At 38.5% G+C, this 22,169-nt stretch overlaps 1 protein-coding gene across 3 annotated transcripts in view; it reads left to right on the top strand.

Moving 5' to 3' along the window:
- SLIT3 (slit guidance ligand 3) overlaps nucleotides 1-22,169 on the top strand; it is a 511,770-nt gene that overhangs the window by 324,207 nt on the left and 165,394 nt on the right. For all 3 annotated transcript variants that reach the window (XM_035338343.1, XM_035338345.1, XM_035338344.1), the window contains exons 10-11: nucleotides 4,742-4,883; nucleotides 20,960-21,031. In XM_035338343.1, coding sequence (XP_035194234.1) covers nucleotides 4,742-4,883; nucleotides 20,960-21,031 — 214 coding nt within the window. The remainder of the gene's footprint in view (nucleotides 1-4,741; nucleotides 4,884-20,959; nucleotides 21,032-22,169) is intronic.

Genomic DNA, 22,169 nt, shown 5'->3' with positions numbered 1-22,169 from the left:
TGGGTTTTTTTGGTAGAATTAAATAGACTTCGTTCATTACACCAGGCCTTCCTTTTGCAACAGTTGGATATTTTCTTTTGTATTCTTCAGCATTTGTTTGTAAACCAATTGGTGTAGACTGCGCCTACAGAACAGTTGCTTTTTATGCGCTATGAATTTTTAACAGATAAATTTATTCTTTGGGAATGTTCAGCGAAACAGCGAACTTGAATCAGATGATGAATATTCATGACAAGTGCATTTTTGCATACCATGAACTTGACAGTATTAACATCGTCAGTCAGGGGCCTAAGTCACTAATCATAAATACTTAACGCTATGCTCAGTGAAAAGTTGTTGAACAACCAGGGATGGAAATATCTGCATAAGCTGTTTGCTGCACGTTCCTGTAGAATAAACACATTTGTATATTTATTTTTTTTCTCTGTTATTGGAGTATTTGCGATGAAGCAATACTATGAATGTTAAATTTACAGATAGTTAGTTGTGATTGACTTCCCAATATCTCTCTGCAGGACATTAAATTGTATTTTAATGGTGGGATGCAAGTACTATTCAGGAGCAATATATCTGTTTTAGGTATCTTTTTGAGGTTGTATTACTAGAGTAAAAGCTCATGTAGTAGTAATTGATTTCAAATGTCCCAGCATTCTAAGAAGTTCCAGTGGGTTATTTAATTAAACCACAAAAGGTCATAATATATCCGTGAAGCTGCAGTACTTGTACTGTTTTGTTTATTGATCAATAATTCCATGTCCGCCATACTTAAAAGGATTTAAAGTCACCACAGACTTCTAACCAGTAAATCCTATCAGAGCTATCAGCCTATTTTTCTTGAAATCCATCAATACTTTTTTACAAATAACTAGCATTTTTCAAATAGAAAGGAACTGCTGCAAAGGCAATTGGATAGGTGAGGAGGTAATGAAGCACACTACTCAGAGTGCCGTAATTGGGTGTCAGTGCAAATGAGATTATTTAGTTTATTTAGTCATCGCAAAATTTATTTTAAATGGTTGTGACATTTAAACTTTCTTTATTTATGCTCCATAGCCATTCTATTCTAATTGTAATATCAATCTATTTGCTGCTCTTAAAAGGCTAGAGGCCAATGAGATGCTTATTTGAAAAGAGCACTTAATTCCTCTGTAAACTGCTGGGTTCTAAGTCTCTCCCCCATCCCTCTCTCCCCCTAACCCACAGTTTGAAACTGTAATGTAAAATGGTGCAGGCTAATGGCATGCCAGATATTAACTACCATAATCATTGAAGCTGTCATTCCATTACATATAACATAGTATTTTTTTTAATGGGGATCTTATCCTAGCTTCCACATTCTGTTAGTGTTTTTTTTTTCTTTTAACAAAAGGTGTAATTGAGTTGGTGATTGTTAAGTATTAGAGAAAAATATAATTAACATGGTGAACTGTGTAACTGAGAAAAAATCTGAAATTGTAAGATGACAGATAGGAAGAACTTCAGAAAAATGCAGCTGGCTTGTCCATCGCTGTTTCTTTTCATTGCATCCACACAGTAGGGAGTTTACTACAATTGTGAGGGACACCAACAGGAATCCTAAAATATTTATGCTTTTCCCAGGCCTTTTCTTTCAAGGAAGTATTGGCAGCAAAAGTAAAGTGCATTTTTAGATTTCAGATATTCTTCCCGGGGCCCTTGATCTGTCATTATTCTTATCCTCTGTATAATTATGGAAACCATATCCAAAGTTTAATTTTCTGTACTTCAAATTCCATAGACTTGTTTTTTGACCATCTCTCCACATCTATACAGACATATATATAACTGATCACACTCTTTTGGAGTTTTTGGTGCTTACAGCATTATTCAAGAAATCTTTACCTTAACAGTTTACTGTTTTTGTAAGATCTGATGGAACAGGGGCTAGATGCCTGCAGAGTGTTCATCTGTAATATGTATTTTGTCCTTTGTAAAAGAAAAACAGTAACAAAACTATTTGATGGTAATGATTGGCAATTTATTTACAAAGTTTTTTTTATTCCACTAAAGTTTTCAGAAATTTACAGTCTACATCATCTTTTGCTCATGAAGAAGAAAGAGTTTCGCCAAATATATAGGGCTGCACTCAGTATGGAATCAGAAGTATTTTTACACTAAACATAAACTGTCAGTCAACAGTGACGGGAGTCCTGGATATTTTGGAGCACTCAGAGAATTCAAGCGTATAATGACAAGTTAATTTTATAAAAATATTCCTTTTTCCATGCTAATTTAAGTGAAATTAAAAAAAATAAATAAATCACTCATTATGTGTGGAGGTAGAGGGGCCACATCACCACAGCCTCTTTTTTTACTTTTTGCCTTAGTTTTTCTTTCAGCAGAAGGTTCGATCCTATAACATGGCACACCCTCAATGCTATTTTTTCATCCAATTTTAGTTCCACCTGCACTAATATATATATATATACATATACAGCTTTTTCTCTCTGTTTTGACTCTATGTACCTCCATGGTTAACTAATCGGTGATTTTTTTTGTTTGCTTTGTTTTGTTTTATTTTTACTCAGTAGCCATAAATCAGAATTCTGTTTACAAGAAAGTTCCTCTTTCATCATGGAAAAGCAGAGGTAAATGGTCTTGGCTCCAAATTCAGGGTAAATAGAAGGACTCTATTGGCTTTATTCAGTTATATATCAGGTGTGTGTTTGGAGAGGATGTGAAAAGTTCAGTGGCCAGCACAAATAATGTTCTGACCTAAGTTTTGACCTTTCCATTCAAAAAATCGCTAGAAAGTTCCATGATACTTAATGGTAGAAGGATATTAATTAGCACCTTGTCGTTGTTGGTATGTGTTTTATGTGAAAGGAAGACTGGTGCTTCTGTCTTTTGTCGTGCTTTTTTAGAGAGCCTAGTATAATCTCCTTTCAAAGTGTTCCATTAATATAGAGCGCTCTGCAACACTGTGTCACACCAGCTGTGGAGGTGATGAGCTGATTTTCTCCAAAAAAAATCTCCACTGGATTTTCTATTAGATGTTGATTTAGATACAGCAGAGTCAGGAACAGACTCCTAAAACTCCAGCTGGCAGTATTTCAGATTTTGTTTGTTTGTTTATGCTGTTGTGCCCTAATGAAAGGGTAGTATATTACTACGTTAACCCACAGTGATATGTTGTAGTGGTCTAACTCCAAAATGCGTTTTACCCTCATTAGAAAGCCTCCTCAGAAAGCATATCTGTCATGTATGATAAAGTGCCAACTTTCTTTTTGCCTGCCAGGGTTCAAGGATTGCTCTGAAGAGTTCCTTCCCCCTTGGAGCGTTTGGCCCAGTCCATGAAAGCTTGCAATAGCTAGTTTGCACTTCCCTCATTAGTTCTGGTTTGGACATCACACTGCAGTGCAGGCAGACAGAGAGGATAAGTAAAACGTGTGATCATGTTGTAGAAACAAATCTTTTGTTCTTACAGAAAGATAATGAGTTGACTTTGATGTGCACAGTTAAGGGCTAAACCTGTGTGTGTATATATATAATACTTTAATTGTCATCATGATATTGGATTGTTAATCAATGTAAACAGATATTTTTTGACTTTGCCACCTGCAGTTATAATTTATGAAAGTATCAATTGTGGGTCTTTTCTAAGACAGAGCCCAGGCTTTATGCTCAGCTTCCCATGTTTTCATATGTATTTGTTATTTGACAACTGAAATCATTTTGTTCTTCCAGCCAAAAGACCGAGTATGTTTTGTGATTATAACTTATGTGTTCTAGAAAATAATCGATTTTTGTTTGTTTTTTGTTTTTGTTTTTTCCTGTTTCTGTTAGGTTTTTAGGCCACTTCTTTCCAACACAAGCATTCATACTCAGTCCTCTGTGTCTGGTCATAGCTCAAAAACATGCTAAAGGTTTCTTGTCTTACATAATTTGGAAGTGTGATTCGCCATAAATAGGGCCATAACTTCCACATCCCAATAGCATTAACCAGTGTGGCAAAACCCTTCTCTTTGCATGTAAGTGTGTATGTATATCAAAATTTTATACGTAAGAGTCACAGCCACTTAAGTAAAATTGATAAAAGTGCTACCGTTTTGAAAAAACTTATTGACAATTAATCTTTGATCAATTGGATGGATTAGAAAATATATAGAGCAACATTCTCATGCTAAGCCTTTGTTCTCTAGTTTCTTGTCTTTCAGTAAAGTTACTAAGTTAAACAAGGATATGAAGGGTTGAACTTAATTTTTTAATATTTTTTGTGTGTGTTTCCAGTAACTGCATTGTCTAATCCTGAAAAAAATAGCTTTCTATTTCCAGTTCTTATTACCATAACAGGTTACATCATTTCAAAACCAGAAGTCATTATTGATGACAGGCTTCTCTCCATATGTAGAAGTACTCAAGGGGTATTAGTGTAATGGCAACTTCAAGGCAAAGACAACTTTTGGAAATACCCCTTGATCTTTAGGCTTATTTTCTAAATCTTTGAATAAATTGATATGGCTGATCATGGAGGGGACCAAAGAAGTGTCCATGATGGAGAAATATTGATAGAGTGGAGACTGAGGAAGAATAAGAACACAGTAATCTTTTATACATTTTCTCTGCGGTTGATTTATAGCACATTATATTCACTGAATCCAAATAAATTATTACTTAGTATAGTGGAAAGATCTGGAAAACTCAGAGCTTGATATATTTTATTGTTAAAATTTCAGGCGATCATTTTTCAAAACTAGCGTTTAATGTTTTCATTATGTCTCAGGTTCCCAGGCTGAACCTCCATCATGCAGTGCCAGTTCCATCACTTGCCCATCTGCCTGCACCTGCAGCAACAATGTAGTGGATTGTCGAGGAAGGGGCTTAACAGAAATTCCAGCTAACCTACCTGAGGACATCTGGGAAATGTAAGTGCCAGTGTAATGCACCATTCTTTGTCACGTCTCTCTGTTTTTAGTCCATGATGTGAAAAAAACACATATGTTTTGAGAACTGTGTTGTAAGCAGTTATCAGATATATTGTAGTTGTCCTCTTTGCCTTCACTTTTTTGATTAAAGGGCTCAAATCAGTATTTAATGTATATTAAGATACTGTTGAAAGTTGTCCTACCTCAAAACAAGATGAAGCTCTTGGCATATAATATACAGATTGTGCTTATATCTCACAAGTCTGGGATTACAGTTCTATACTCAGGAAAGAGAAATAGACAGTCCCCTTTTTGTTTGTGTGAAGTGGGATTGTTTTCTTTTGCTGGTGAATTGGCAGTTCTCATTTGTAATGACATATGACATTGGAGCAGATTGTCCCTGCTGATTTTATCTTTGATTTCTTGTATGCCCTATATTGTTATTTCCAATTCTTCAATGGTTTTCTGACTTTTTTGTGTGTTGAAAGATGTGAAGCTTGTTTTACAGACTTGTTTCTTTTTAGTGCCTTTAGGAATTGCAATAATCTATTTTTGTGTCCATAGCATCATACCGTGGTAGTTCCGGAGTACTGTTACCTGTAACCAAATTGCTTTTGGTTAGTTCATAAGGAATGCAGATCAATTCTTTTTCTGTTTAGGTGCTTGTAGTGCAGAGGTTACCACATCCAGCATGCTTTTATAGGCTACATAGTATGGATTCAAATATGTTTATAGTCACTGCACTCATTCAGCTTTTAGTTGTGGTAGAACTATTGCAAAATTCAGTGAGATAAAGCACAAGTTGAATTGCTTATGTGCAGCCTGGCCCACTATGTTACGACTAACAGGAATGTAAGGGTTGTGGACAATGAAGGCAACATGCTATGTTCGTTGCTGGTGATCTGCTCTACATCACCACTCCTCGAAGTGTCTTCATCAATTGCTTTTATCATTTAAGATTCTCCTCAAAATTGTTTGGATTTTTATCTCAGTGTAACAGAGGTAACTTATTATGCTTGACAGTGTACTTCAATAGAAAATACACATTAAATATTAGCACAGTAATGCAGGGAACAAGTAGCATCTTAAAATTCATATTGTTGAGGATGTATCTAAAGCATGTAAAACATTTACAGGAAGTATAAACTCATACACAAGCTGTTCCAAATGCCCATTTACTTACCTCCTGACGAAGTTCAGAATGTATTGGTTGTGTTGGTGTCCAGTATATAGTTGCACATAAAACGTGCATGTGCATGTAACACTTGATTTTCTATCCACGAAAGTTAGCTTAAAATTATCCTAAAAATATAAATATAAACTGTATTTGACATGCTAAGAGCATTCAATGTGTAGTCCTGTTTTCAATTCAAGTCAGACAATGTACAAGTTTGCAGGAGCGGCTGCAATGGTTCCTAATAAGAGGCAGAGAAGAGATTGGTTTTAGACTTGCTCCCAAATTAGTGCTGATTTAGAAGAACTGTAAAATTTTATTTGGTAGTATTAAAAATGATAGCAGAAATCAGATCATCTTTGTGGCTCCGTGCCAGAGTCACATGGAGAGCAGTATCTGCAGGAAGAGTGAAATCGGTGTGCTCCAGCAGTCTGTTGTCAACAACACTCCTGTGTGAGAAAGCAGGTGAAAATGGCAGTCCGTACTGTGGTTACAGTAGCAATGAGTATCCCCATCCTGTCTCCTTTCTAGTTTCTCTAGTTTCTTCTAAAGCCTGTAATTTGTGAAAACAACTTAGGAGAGCTCCTTAGGAGAACAGAAAGTGAAGGAAAACTCAGAGAGCCTTGAGATGATGGCTAACTAGCCAAGTTAGATGATGAGATAGCTAGTCAAGAGGCATATAACATTCTGAGAAACTTTCATAACCTGGAGGTTACAAATCTTCTAGTTCCATAGAACATCACATGAAGTTCTTTAAAGATTTAGATCTGGCAGATTTGCTGCATTTTAAGTAGTACTTATTTGAGTCTCTGCCCATACGTAAACCTCTTATATCACTCTAATCAGGCACATATCCTTTACAAATACATGGCATTTCAGGTGGGAGAAGTTCTGCAGAAGGAATATTGGTGACTGCTATGTTCAGAGTGTAATGGAGCTAACCCTCACGTAAACTTCTATTGCTTACTTTCTGATGGAGTCAGTCATGAGAAGATTTCATTTTTATGAAATATATGTTAAGAAATTCAAGTAGTTCTATCAGAATGAGTGACATCAGTGGCATTGATCACATACCATTTTTTTTTCTACTGGTAACACAGTTATTTCATTTTGTAAAAGTACTGATTTAAAAAAAAAAGGGGGGGGGGGAGGGGGGCAATCAATTAACCTTAAATCCAAGATCCAAGGGCAGGGTATTACTCATGCTTGCATCTAGCTTGAGTAAAGGATATTCTCACAGAGAAAAATGTTTCTGGAAAGATGGAAGATGCTGCCACAGTGTTTTCTCAGAAGAATCCTGGCATAAATTCCTTTGACCGAGAAGGCTGTTCTGTTTTATGCAGATGTCTGTCATACTGCTTAGAAATTCAGTTTGTCTGAGTCTTCTCTGTGCTTATTCAATATATAATGCATTCAGAGGTCAGGTTCCAGCTACACATGGAAAAATGACTGTCTTTTGGTTTGATGTCATAGGCAGGATAATTCTCTCTGTAATGTTATAGCTGGGAGGCCAAGTAAATTCTCCCTATATGCTGCAACTCATATCTCTTACTCTCAGACAGGGAGTTGAGGGGTTGTGGCTTGTGTTTTTCCCTTGGGATTTGTCCCCTATGATTGATTTTCAGTCAGACCCTTTGTGTGAAAGGTAGCTGTGTAGTGGTGCTGCCAGAACAGTTCTTTCTGGACCCTGTAATTCCATGATCCGATCCTGATCATCTTTTAGAGATCTGACTCTCACTAGAGACGAGATTCTTCTTTTGGTATATGTGTGGTACTGACAAGCTGTTGCTGGGTTGCTATTGCATAGATCACACCTCCAATGTCCTATGGGATATTATTTGAGATGGTATATTTTTCAATTATCTGTTTCTTTCTAGCATTGCAAATAGTCATTCCATAGAAGAAACATTTCCCCTATAGACCATAGGCCATCCAGAATATTTATGTTAGTATTAAAGTGCTGTGCCTACTCTGCTCCCCATGGGGCCTTTCCAAGTTCCCTTGCTTGTTAGTTACATTCAGTTACAGCTTTCTGCTTGTATTTCCACATAACTCAGTATTTCTTTGCAAGCCAAACTGTTTCAGATCAGCACCCTTGACTGGCAAACTGTCCCACAAAATTGAAACACACAGCTGTTAACTCTAACACGGTTATTAGCAGTGACATACGTTTTACTCTGTGTTTCAATATTAATTAAAGATCTTTCACTCTGCCTTCTTCCTTTCTTTTTTCATTAATATGGGTAGGCAGAGCCTTCTCCAGCAAAGCTGCCAAGTCCTAAATTTGTTTTTGTTTTTAAAAAGCTATCACGAAACAGGCAACCCACTTGTCATGGGACATAAAGCAAGCATCATATAACACTAATCTTCCCTTGCTGCTGACCTCTGCCACACGTGACTCTGAAGTTTGTTGCATTACACTATTCCACCTTTCCCCTGAGGTGCATTATCCTGAAGGCCCTCATTACAAGCATGTTTATTATTAAATAACGGGAAGTAGGAAAGCTAGAAAGCTGTATACCATGCATGATTTTTCATAATTTCATAAAATGGGTCAGAACGTACAGAATGCAATTTCTTTTTTGCAAAGCTTCGTGTTCAGTTGGGAGCTGATGGCAGCAGCTAAATTGACTGAGGAAAAATGAGTTACAAGAAACAAAAGATAAGGATCAGAGACTGTGTGTTGTATGATACAAAAGATTCCCTGCTAACAAAGTGATTCTCTTGTGTTTTTCTGAGGGGGGGGAAAAAAAAAAAAAAGAGCAGGATATGTTATAGAGGAGCAGGGGAGAATAAGCACAGACAAGTTTTGCACATATACCTTCGTGAAAACAAGTCATTAAGTACCAGGAGGCATTTACTAAAAAGAAATACCAAAACATATGACTCCATGGTTTGCTGGTAAGTGAATGATATAATCATTTCACCACATTAGCACAGCATAGGCAATTAAAGAAGTTTGCATGTATCTAGAAAGGATAAAAGCAAATGCTTGCACGATAAAGCAGAGAACAGAGCGTAATGGGCAGGGAGCGTGCAGAATGGACTTGACCTTGGATGCAAAGGGATGACCTAGAAAGCAGGGAAGAGTTTAAATCCAAAGCTACCAGCCACACCTCTGAGAGTCACTGCCCTGCAGCTTGTGGGAGCTTGGAAGCACGTCATCAGAAAAACACTTGTCACGGCAGCAGATTTGGGTCAGGGCAGTTTGGCCCAGGGCATGGGGCTGGAGGGACCTGAGCTCTGGCCCTGTCTGCCTGCTCTCACCTGATAGTGTTTGGCTCGCTTTATGCATGAGGAAGGACAGCTGTCCTGCACATTCAGATATGAGGCACTGGGAGCAAGGGCGTTGTCAGCCATGTCTGGAGCATTTCAAACTGGAAGCTTGCTTCAACAGGTTGCCTGCCAGGTTTGTTTCATGTCCGCCAGTACTGGAGAGTGATCAGTAACTCCCCACCTCACTACACTTTTCACTGTCCCTTCTTTAGTCTGAAGTTTTCCTGTTTGTCCTTCTCAAACCAGTCTCCTTCAATTTGTATTTTAGGGTCAACATTTGCTGTGACCCAGGCTACATTCTAGGATATTAGTTCCGGACAGGTTCTGTCTGAGAATTTCATACCCCTTAAAGCAGTTGTGCAGGGACTACTACTGCTACCTTTTTGTTTCTCAGAAGCTTGTTGTGCAACACCTTGCTGAGTGAAAGCCAATTACATGACCCTCCAAGTGGTGGCTCCCCAAAGAAGGAATTGATTTATTGATAGAGCCAAGGACTGCCTTGTGGGTTGGGACAGACACTTGAGAAAACAAAGACTAGCTGGGCCCGATACAGAAATTGTTGGGTAGAGAAGACTGAACTCAAGTGAAGAAACAGCAAAGCGTATGATGAGAAAGGCCAGGAACAAAGGAAATTGAAACAGATTGATGAAAGTGTTGAGACTGAGAAAGTGAGAAATGTGTGGGGGTAAAGCCTGGGGTTGCTGGCAGTAAGCCTGGGACACAAACGCTGCAGGGCTGGCTGTGGGGATGTGGCAGGAGGGCTGGGATGCTGGGCAGAACAGACAGGGCCAGGGCAGGGCAGCACAGTGAGGATGGAGCCAAGCAGTCTCACCAGAAATCACACAACTTCACAGCCCTCCTGACATGTCAGCATGCACTTCTGAAACCCAACACCAATTTACCTATCGTTGTCCCTGTGCACTGGTAACCATCCACACAGAGCTTACCTACTAGAGTGTGCAGGCACTGACTATTTTACCCGCTGTTATTTCTTCCAGTCAGACGTTAATTCCGAGGTCTGGGTGCTGTACTTCTGCTGTGCCTGAGTTTCCTTGTGATGGAATTGGTTATGTCAGCCTTCGGTTTTGAATCCACTAAATAGATAAAGATATTAAAGAATTCAAATTGAATCAGTACAGAAAATAAAAAATGCCATGTTAATGTTGTTGCCGTCTTCTTGCAGTGCTTTTATATCTGTTTGTTGTGGTTTGCACTTTAATTGCAGTATAGTCTCATGTTTCTGTTGCAAGCTTGGGCTCATCTCTTACTATCTAGGAATGGATCAGTGCGCTGTGCAGTGAGGGAACCTGCATACATAGGATCCGTGTTTGTTGCAGAAACAGGAAAATTTGAAAATAGGGACGTTGAGATGAACTCATGAATGTTCTTCAGAAAACTGGCTTGTATCTCTTTTTTACCACTGGTTTTATTAAATGATTCTGAGCAAGTGACTTGCACAAACTTGTCATGGGTGGTCACGAATGCTGTGATTCTCCTTTTCTGGCTGACTCAGCTGAGATCCTCAGAAGCAGTTTTGAGGACTCACAGGTGCAGTAAAAGTCAATAGGAACCATGCTTTGAACATACAGTGCTGTGCAACGCTGAGTACTTTGAAAAGCCAAGTCCCAATCACCTGCAGACTTGAGCCTGCAAAATCCTGAATCTAAAATATATATCTTTAGATAATCAAACTCTTCTTAGATTTTAAAGCAATTCTTTTCCATATTGAGCTTGCTGTATCACTCTTGCTTAACATTTACGATGCTCTCTTGTCTGGTGCAATTAAGAAAAATATAATTACGTAAACCAAAAGTAGTGCTGGATGAGATGTATCTAAATTAAAAATGAGCACATTTTGTTTAAATGTTGGTGTAATTGCTCCAGACAGAGTCAAGAGACTGACGGTCCCTCAAGGAGAGGGCCTGCTTAGGCCCCCGTATCTGGTGAGGTTATAACCACAGCTTCCAGTCCAGCTTCTGAGCAGAGAGTAAAATGGGATGGTAGCCCTTGTACCAGCATCTAGCTTTGGCTTAAGGTCAGTTTCGAGTCACTTATCTCTGTTGGCTTTGTTTATCATTCTCACTATTGATAGCTGAATTGATGAGTAAGATTTTTGTAGGTAGGGGTAGTGCTTGATTTTGCTGCCTGATTTCTACTCTTAGGAAGAGTGATAGAATTTAAGGAAAAATCTAACGCATTTAGCTGTTATTTGCATGGTTCTGTCAAAATGAAAACGAACCTACTTTTCTGTGAGAGAATCACTTTGAAATGTGATGCAGTACTTGTTCCACCTTTAATTAAGACTTTTCTGACAAAGTTAATAGTTAGAGAATTTCTGCCATGAGAGTACCGCAGCGTTGGGCAGTGCTGGTGGATGGGCAGACAGATCAGTAGATAAACAAGTCGGATGGTTTTGTTACTTCAGTGACTGTGTTGGGAAGAAATTACCCTCTCTGTTCTTCAGTACCCATATGATTATGTATTACAGCAGAGCTGGGACTTAGTCATGAATCTTGATGAAACGTTTGTGATTGTGAGAAAGGTGATATACAAAATACTCTTTGGATGGTCTTTTAAGAGTAAATTGCTAGTACATTCAAAATCATTTTTCCACCAATTAAAGTTGGAAAAGCTATAAAAAGATTGATTGAAGATATTCTATTTATTCTAATAAAATTAAGGTTGTTGTATGAATTATAAATTAACTGCAGCATAACAATGTCATGTGAATTAACAATGCCTTTTCAAGTTCTCAGCTCCAGAAAGATGAGATTTTTTTCTTTTCTCAAGAATATAGGTGTATGGAGACTATAAATTTGGGGGTAGAGGAAAGACAGTTCTGCATTTAAAATTATTCTTCCTCCTAAATGAAAATTACAATAATTTTCCCAGGCTTCCAGTAAATACTGCAGCTGAAGCCAGCACAGTATTTTTGAACACTGTAATAAATGTTCCATAATTGCCTCTGGTGGCAAGTTCTCTGGCTAGAGAATCAGGTTGGCTCCTGTAGTTGAATCATATAATGTGATTTTCATTCACTGCTGTAAATTGGCTCTGGACAGCTTCACATGTCAAATTTGACTACTATTTTCTGGATCTCACTAGGCAAACTGTGTCCGTGGCTCCTTATTTTCAACATCAAAATGAGATTTCTACTGACAGGACAAGAATATGTTGAAGATCTTCTATTCAATGAGAGCAAGACACAAAAATAATGATGGAATAATAAAGAAAATATTTTAGATTGAGAGTCAGTAGAGAAAATATATATTTGAAATGTTAAGAACAGAGTTGTATTGTTTGCTGAGACAGACTGAGGAAGCTCTGTTTCAGAGCTTTAGAAACATGCAGTAACTGCAGGGAGTTCTGCCGTAAGACCAAGGCAGGATTTACTTCTTACATTTGCTTCTATTTGTAAAAGTAAGTGTAACTAATGTCATCTTTAGGCATAATAAGGTGGTTTCGGCTTGGTAAATACAGTTTTTTTACATTGATAATAATATTAATTCTTTTGGCTGAATCATTTTTACCTTGTTCTCTCTTCTTACTATTGTGAGATGGATTTCTAAAAGAAAAAATAAAAAAGTTACAAGCAGGTGAAATTTATGCAGGCATGCCCTGTAGGAGTTAGTATTCTTACAAAGCTTGTAGGTTTGGTTTTGTTGGTATTTTTGTTGATTTTTTTTTCCTCCATAGACTTCACTTCAGCAGGAAGACATGGTTAGCCTTGGCAATAAAAATGTATGGGGCCCCAGCAAGGGTCATAGATAGTTACACCAAGTAATCAAATTTGTTAATTGTGTATCACCCAACACAGAGTAGGAGATTTACATCAACAAAAAGCCCTAGATCTTTTTTATCTAATACAAATTTCACTCAAAACCTTCTGTTTTGCCAAGCAAAGTGGGGAAATTGAACTGCATAATGAGCACATACATCCTGACATCTTATTATGAAAATGTGGAAGAAATCACAGAAAACAAAATAGGGAGCATAAAATCACATTGAAATGTAATGTACTAATCCAATTTTTACTGTAAAAAGTGCTAATCATTCTTTGGTTTACATGTGTTCTCCTATTTATTTTGTTAAAAAACATTGGGTAGGGAACAAAGGGTATGAGGCATGTTTATTTGCAAATGTTAGAATCTGGTTTGTTGACAAAATATTGCGGGTGACAGCCTTTCAACTACCATGATTTGCAAATGTGTAGTAAAATTAGATGTTACTGAGCGTATGGAGCTTTTCACAAGATATTAGATTAAGGATTAAATTGTTTTGTTTTGTTTTCCTTTCCATCAGTTTATTGTTTCGTTTATACCTTAAGTGTAAAAATATAATTTTAAGTTACAACTTGACAAATGTAATAGAAGCCAACTTGAAGGAATCTTCAGATTCCTGAACTAGTTATACCATTGTTAGGAAATTTAGAAAATGATCTGTGCTGGAAATATCTTTAGGTAATTGGAAGTTGATAGAAGATAGGCTGGATCAACCTACAAAATTAATGATGATACACAACATGACGTCTTTAAGAATTTAGTTTTCCTGGGACCTAATGGAACAAAAGCACTTTCAGTAAAGCAACCATTATGAGTCTGGTTCATTAAAAAACATTACAACTTGTTTACATTTATGACGTGTCTGTAGGCCAGGGATTGATTGCTAGTAGGCATTGTAGAAACCAGGTGACTCCCGAGTATGAGCTTGAAGCTTCAGATTTAAAATCAAAACAAGCAACAACAAACATGGCAAACATGTTCAGCAGAGATCTGAGCCTCAGAGCAGATGCTGCATTGTTGAAGAGAAGCGACTGCAAGAACCTCATCCTCTGTGTCATACCCCATGGGCCAGTCTCGCTGGAGCTCTCTGAACAGTCAGTGGGTCTGAACTGCAGTCACTGGGTGGCACAAAAATTGAGTTTCTGCTGTGTTTCCTATGCCAAAACATCTTGGAAACACAAACCTGAATGAACACTGGCATGGTGAATGAAGTATGCGACTAGGCTGTGTTTCAGTAGTAGACAGTTGGAAGTTGCCGAGTCTCTCCAGGCTAGGGACTCTTTCTTTCCCAGATTTCTACTCACAGCCACGTGCCTGTAGGCAGATCCCATAGAGGCAGACATCTTCCTGCAAACTCTAATCCCAAATCCACAGGAGCCAGTGAAGTCTGCTGAGAAGGGAAATTCTTTCCTCCTAATCCCAATTCAGATCCTCCTGATGTACAGGGGTGATGCTAAACATCAGATGAGGGAAGCAGCAAAAGAAGGGTGAAAAGGCATTATTTTGTATTCTGCCCCCAAAGAGCTTCTGTTGTACCTTTAACATCCTCACTGATTGTACCCATGGATGGTGGCTCACAAGGGAGGAACGCTCATTGTAGGCTCTGCAAAGAGATCACGCAGATGTGGTGTTGCAGTGAGAGGGAGCTCAGCTACTGGTAGCATGCTCAGTGGATGCCTGTGCCCTAACTCTGAGGATGAAGCAGGGAAAAGAAGTCAGTGAGACTGGTGGGAGAAAGTAACAGTGAAATGTGATGAGAAGGGACAAAAATTCCACCTGGGAACGTGGAGTATCGCAGTGGTAGGTGGAGGGGCCCTGAGATTTGATAATATATTACTGCATTCCGTGGCTATATAGATATGGACGTCGGCATTACGTCAAAAACTGTTTTGCAGAATTCCAGACCACAGATTTATCTGATGTCGTCCTGTTTGTCTGTACAGTGCTTGGCAAAAAAAAATAAAATACAACAGAGTTGGTGGATTTGTAGTGCGACTGCCACTCTAAATCCAGCATTTGTTAGTGTGACCAACTGCTCACCTAGTGACTGGTGTCAGCTTAAACTAAATTAGCTGTAGTACGAGAGAAAATCCAATATGACCAGCACCACTTTTCAATGGACACCATGGTATCTGGGAACACATCAGAACATCTGGTTTCACTCTGAAAGACGTGTTTTGGTGAGTGTTATCAATATAACTTCCTAGATAGATTTATTTTGAGAAGTCACTTCATTCTTAATAGGACTTTGTCCTTTGCAGATCTGCCCTGAGTTAGGTGAATGGTTAGGAAGCAGACCTTTATAACTACAGGATGAGCTTGACAGCTAGGCCCTGAAAATCAACACCAAATATCAGAATGTGAAGGGAAACTCTGGTTGTCACCTTGTCTTAATACAGGCAGACAGTTTACTGGCTCTCAGTTCTCCAGTTCCTGAGGCTTAAAGGCAGGCTCAATGAGAGAGGGAGTTATAATACATATTATTAATTTTATTTGGAAGTCATTCAGGCACTGTGTTGAAAGGTAGCAGTGTAAAACTCTTGGAGAACCACATGTGTTTAGGGTTTTTATAGTGGTGGTAGAGTCTTTGGCTAGGGTACAGACTAAAGGCTTTAACTGTCTGTTAGTTAAAACAAGCAGTAAGTGTTGAGATATTTAAAATGCTGGATGTCCTTCCATCCCAAAGCACTATGTCTTCTACCTCTCAGAGAGCTGAGGGGTGAGACAGAGTCAAAAAAAGCTGTTCCTTGGTGGTGTAGGTCCATAAACACTTTGTAAAGCAATGGGTCTACAAGTCTTTTGCCTCCTGCTTTGCAGGGAAGTGCCCTGCACAGTGCTGCAGTGTAAGGGGCAGTGACTGCGTGACTTCTGCATTCTTCATTGCAGGATAAGCCACAGGTGCTGACAGTGCCACTGCAGTACAGGATTTCTTCCTGCCCAACGGGGGTCTCTCCTGTGTAGTGCTGCCTTTGGGTAAATACCACAGTGCAGCTACCTGAACCTGCTGTGGATGGAGAGGCAAGAAAAGATTCAGGGCAGAATTTGGCTCTAGCCCCAAGACAACCGGTCTTAAGAGTGATCTTTTCCTTTTAAATATTGAAAATATATTTGTGAATTTTTCCTCGTTTGAGTGCAAAATGTATGATAAGATATGTAAGTCAAAAATAGGAGATAAATGTAAAGTAATGGTGCAAGCAGCTTTTATAATCCAGTTGTTCTCCCTCCCTGGCAAGGACAAACAGGCTCTCTCCTGGCTGTTGCATGCTCAAGAAGTTTCATCCTTCCTAAAGAAAGCCCATCCTTGGGCTGTGATGTACATGTGGGTTACTTCCCCCCAGTGGTCCTTTACTGGCTCCCTGAAAATCCCCGCTTATAGGGCAGGAGCAAAGCAAGTCTCCCATCCTTCCCAGAGGCCATGTGCATCCTGCCAGACATGTGTGCTACAGGTTACTGCTGCACTAACCTGACCTTAGGCTCTCTCTCTCCCGGCGACTGCTTTCGGTTATTGGCTGCCCAAGTGATGCCGGCCCGAAGAGCCCCAGCACGGGGAGCGGAGCAACGTGATCCAGGGAGCAGTCCGGCTCATTCACTCATGCTCTGTCTCCCAGCAGGGAAGCTGATGACTGCCCAGTGCGGAGGGTCGTTTCTGACACATCTCAGGCAAGAGCTCGGTGGCACTGTTAATAGAGCATGGATGTCTCATTTGTAGGCTCTATTCATGTGACAGCTAAGAATTATCAGTACTGATGCTTCACTCCCTCTCTCTTTTTCTCCAAGCTAGTGATTCGTCTATGTTATGGGTAGGCAAGCTTGACAAAACATTACACATTAGCAGCTGAGACGGTGTTTGAAATGGGAAAATTGCTAGCAAACTGCTCCATTAGAGACCCAAGTAACAAATTCTTTCTTTCCCTCATTGAAAGAGAGATAGTTAAGGTCCAAATTAATACGGCTGTCTCCCCCACTCTGCAGGGGAAATCACTCTTGAAGACAAATGGCTCCGTCACTCCCCAGAGCATGAGCCGGCTCTGCAAAGGCTGCCTAGGGAGAATTTTTTAACCTTTGTGTTTTGCCATCCTGGGTGTGAGCAGTACAGGCGCCAGATGAGGAGGTGATGAAAAGATTTGCACCTTAGTGAACTCTGAGATGGATTAGCATGGGAATTTGAGTGCTTATTCTTTGCTCTGGGATCATTTGTCATATTTAACTGCATAGTTCCCCCTCTCCTCCCCTTTTTTCTCCAATGTGTTTACTTTTTGCTCTCATTGCTGCGAACTTATTTAAAAAGAGTGGGAAGAAGCAATACTTTATCCTGTCTAGCATCATGTTATTACAAGAAAAATGTATCCGAATCCACTGGGTCCGCATACTTTCCAATCTCTGATAATATATTAGAGAGGAGAAAGGAAATTGTTCTTGTCCTTTGACGTTGTTGTCGAAGCCAATAAAATAAAGCATCGAGAGGCAGACAGAGCATTGCTGCATGTCAGAAGGGGGGAGATATGCTTCAATTCATTGAAACGATACAGCTGGCAGCAGGCAACATGGCACAGTGGAACGGGTAACTGGAAGGAGGAACAAAAGCCCGAGAGGTTTGAACACGGCCAATTTATTTGATCAGTTTTGTGAATTCTACTTGTGGATTCTTTTAAATGGATCTTATTATGAAATACCAGAGGAAAATCAAGGAAAATTTTTACTGAGTTGTAAGAAATCTTTAATGTGGTAGACAGTAGTTCAAATGATCAAAGTTTACACTTTTAGGACTTTATCTCTTGGACGAAGCTCTCAAATGTGCTGTAAACCTAATTTATAGTATATTCCAGTGATACACACAAAAAATCAGCTTGCTGCTTTGCACTAGCACAGGTTGTTTTTGTATGACAGCACTTCATAACATCTAGGCATAGACAATGAAAAATGAAGTTTTGCACAGCTCTTGTTCTAGGTAGACAGTTCTCTCTGAAATAAAATGTGGCTGTGAAATTTGGACTAGCATTTCACTTTAAAAAAAAAGACAAGACTTGGGAAGCAGTCTGTTTACTTTATTTGAAAGATGGCACCTCTAGCAGCAATGTTACCCATTACAGCATGAATAACGTTGGTTTATAATTAAGTCTTCATCAACTTGAAATTGCCAACACCCCTTCAGGCAAAACCTAGTGTTTCCTAGAGGTTGTTAATCCCGTACTGGCCTTCACATGTCATTTATAAGCACAGCCAGCTCCAAGTATTAATACCAAAAATGTGTTTTCTACTGTATTATTTGTGTAACTGCATCGTGTTTTTCAGCTTATGCATTTCAGTCTGTACATGCATTTATGAAAAAATAAACTGAAGTCAGACTAGTAATTCATACTTTTTAAATACTTGTTTATGTAATACTGCACTTTATTTAATGCTTCAAGGTCAGCTGCGTTTTGTTCCCAGTGGGAATCCACCTGAGAACATGTCCTGATGACAGAAGCTCTGTCCATGACACTTCTTGTTGCCCCTGCGGTAGCAGCTGTAAAATACAGTCGCTAAGATCATGTCTTCTGTGGAGTCTTTAGTCCTTCTTTTATGAAGAACCTCATACAATAAATATATATATATATATATATAAAATAATAATTTAAAAAAAAAAAAAAAGTGATAAGGTGAAAATCTAGCAGCAGAAGCAGCAGAAGACAAGAGCCTTGTCCATCTACTTGTGTACAGGCCATCTGCTGCAAATTGTGTAGGAAAGGATGAAGAAGTCATCTAGGGAGCTCTGTGAAACAGCACTTCTTCAGTATTCCTCTCCATTTTTTTTCTAGAAATCTCCTTTATTACTTGGGCTGTGACTATTCCAATGTTGACTTTTTTGCCCATTGTGGGGTTGTTTCTGTGTGTATTTCCACTTCTGAGTGACTGAAATTTCCTCGGAATTTTGAGCTGTGATAAAACGGAGCCGCACTTCCCTCTGCCACTGTACTTTGTCAACGCAAGGACTGCTCTGCGCCTGTGTGCAGTGTGTGAACCCCCAGTTTCCATCCATGAGGCAAGGAATCTGATGAGCAGGGCCCTCTTTTGTTCCTAGAAGTGTCTATGGAGAAACACTTGGGAGGAGTTAAACACCAAACTGGCAGGCTGACAAAAAGCCTTTATGGGAAGAGTATGTGTACTGCTAATTCTGGTGACAAACACCCAACAATAGTAGTGTGCTGAAGCTTTCAGCAATTTGCATTTCACTGTGGACTTGCCAGGAATGATGCATGTTATATTTAGACCAACTGGTAGGGAAATCTCACAAACTAATTCAAATCACAGAACAAGGAGGAGAATTAACCCTGCTCACAACCTTTGCAATAGAGTACTAAAGAAATTAAAAAGAAAAAAGAAAAAAGAAAAAAAAAAGGCTATGCAAATTGACTGTACAAGTATCACTATATTCATAATTTAAGTAGCTTCTTGGAGTATAACTGAGCTGGTAAAGTATCTTATTTTCAAGGGGACTTTTGCCTACTGAAAGCACAGATCAACTGAAGGATACGCTGTGCAGTAGAGGGCTGATGGGCTGTACACATTTTCACTGCATTCTTCCAAAGTCCTTTAAAAACCATGATTTACTTCTCTCTGCATCTCATTTTATCTCCATTCCTGGTTTTTAACATTTTTCTCTCCTCTGCACTGCTGCAGCAGCTCTAAATGGCTAGAGTGATTCATTCCTTCATTCCAGTCTGGTTTTGCATTTCAATTCTAAACCATTTCCAACCACAGATTTTTGTTATTATAACTGTTTGTTTGTATCACATTTTTGGAAAAGAAAAATACACAACTTTTAATAAGAGCTAGGTAAAAACAAATTTTGCTTTCAATTCGAAGTGTGATTGTAGTATTTTAGCTGCCATGGACATTAAAATTTGTTGTCTGGGGGTCCGACTTTACATTTCTAACTGAGATGAATATTTAGGGTTCATTTGAGGAGAAGACAGTCTTTTGAGCAGGTATTTGGGATCTTGCTGTCAAAGGCTTGAAAATGTTTTTGTGAAGGCATAGAAATGAATCTCAGTGGTTACTCGATGTGCTATCTTAAAGCTGCTTACGTTTTGTTACTGCTATCAGCATTTATGCTACTCTGTAAAGAATGTTTCTTTCAAACCAGATCTCAGAAATGAGAACAGTAGCATTTTCATTTAGTCCGGGCCATATTTTAGAACACTTTCAATATTTGTTAGATAAAATCGGAAGACACGGTCCTTTTTCATCTGTTTTAAATCTCTCTCCCCCTGTCCCTCCCAAAATTAAAAATCTGCCTTTATACTGCTGTGCATTCCACATTGTTTTGCAGAAGTATTATTAATACAAGTGGTGGATACAGGGACGGAATTTTAGCATGTTCCCACAGATTGTTGCTCCTGAGTCACTCTGGTAGTATTATTAATCTGCTCATTAAGCTGTCACAAATAGCATAGCTTGCAGTTTGGATAGCTGCCTACTATTTGCAGTAGCTGCTCAGGGGAAGCTTTTGTATTTTCTACTTTAATTTTGACTAAGTAGTAATACAACACACCTAAGTTTGGTTTGTTTGTTGTTTTAATTCCACGAATAAAGATGCAACTTGTATAGCTTCTGGCTTTTTTTAATATACAGGTTTAATGTAATCAATGAGATGAATTTCTTTTCTAAGGAAAGTTATTTCCTCAGTATTTTTTCCATTTAGTGCCTTTCAAAAGAAAAATCTCTTTCACATATAAACCTCTGTAAAATAGCTTTATACTTGTATAAAAAGAAAAAAAAGAAAAAAAAAAGTTGTAATATTTAACGTAATTCCTGTCCTACAATTGTGTATTTAACATGTATATTACTTTTTTTGTTTTCAGACGTTTGGAACAAAACCTCATCAAAATCATCCCCCCTGGAGCTTTTACCCAGTACAAGAAACTTAAGAGAATGTAAGTCTTACTGATAAGGCCAACATGCAAGGGCAATCTTGAATATCCTACCCTCAAGTTCAGCATCTTTATTTTAGAAACATATAGGCAATTTCTATGTTGAAGTCACTGGGGATTGCACAAATAATCTCTTCAAAGTGTAAGCAACAATGGAATGTGGTTCAGGATGCCTACCAGTGCATGAAATCCTTTATAATGGTTAAATTCACTTTCTGTTATAAATGATGTGAGCTAATTAGCTGTTAATCTGTTCAAACAAATCTGTTTCCTCAGAAAAGATTTTAAGTTCTTTATTTTTCTCTCATTCATTCTGGTTTCAGTTCAGAACGCTCCATTTAGCTGTCCCAGGTTTTAGCAGGAGTACATGTTCTTGCAGAGTGGTTAGGACTTTTGTAGTGCGTTCAATTGCTTGATTATTTACAAGAAAACAAAGAAGCCTGCTGGAGCTCATTTTTTCATTTCTTAATTACCAGTAGATACACAGACAATTCTTCCCTTATTAGTTCTTGTGTTGTCTGCTTGGATTAAAAAAAAAAAAAAAAAAAAAAAGTAATAATAAAAAAAAAAGATTCTTGATTTGTAGCAGCACTCTCATGCAGATAACCTGGGTATTCTCTTTGGTCTTTCTTGCTTTTTGTTTTTAAATGATATATAAGAAACTTTGTGACAGCAGAACTACAATACAGACAATGGTAAAACAAGTTACTCCTGCTTCACCATCCCATCAAGATTTTGATGGGCACCACTAGACCATTAACTTCCAGAAGTCATTCAGACTGTGTACTCAGTGCTAAGGCTGCAAAAAAATGATGCCTTTTACGGTTGTTGTTTTCCAATGTGAACAATATTTACTGGAATTAAGAAACTGTCAATTCCTTTGACAAAAGGCTACTGACTCATCAGATAGGTAATGCTTTTGGAAACTGAAATGTGCCTGTGCTGTAACATTGGATTGAGAGTGAAATTACTGTGTTTGCCAGTCCAGAGTTATCCAATTCCTAAAGCTGAAGAGTTGTAAAAATGGATCTTAATATTTAACTGGTCAAATCATCAATCTTAGAGTCTCTATTCTTCAGTCTCACTTTCAATATAGCTGTATGTATTTTTAAAGAAGTACTGTATTAGATAGCAAGATAGT

The sequence above is a fragment of the Oxyura jamaicensis genome, chromosome 13 (assembly GCF_011077185.1).
Source record: "Oxyura jamaicensis isolate SHBP4307 breed ruddy duck chromosome 13, BPBGC_Ojam_1.0, whole genome shotgun sequence".
Lineage (NCBI taxonomy): Eukaryota > Metazoa > Chordata > Aves > Anseriformes > Anatidae > Oxyura > Oxyura jamaicensis.
This window is presented reverse-complemented; position numbering and strand designations above follow the sequence as displayed.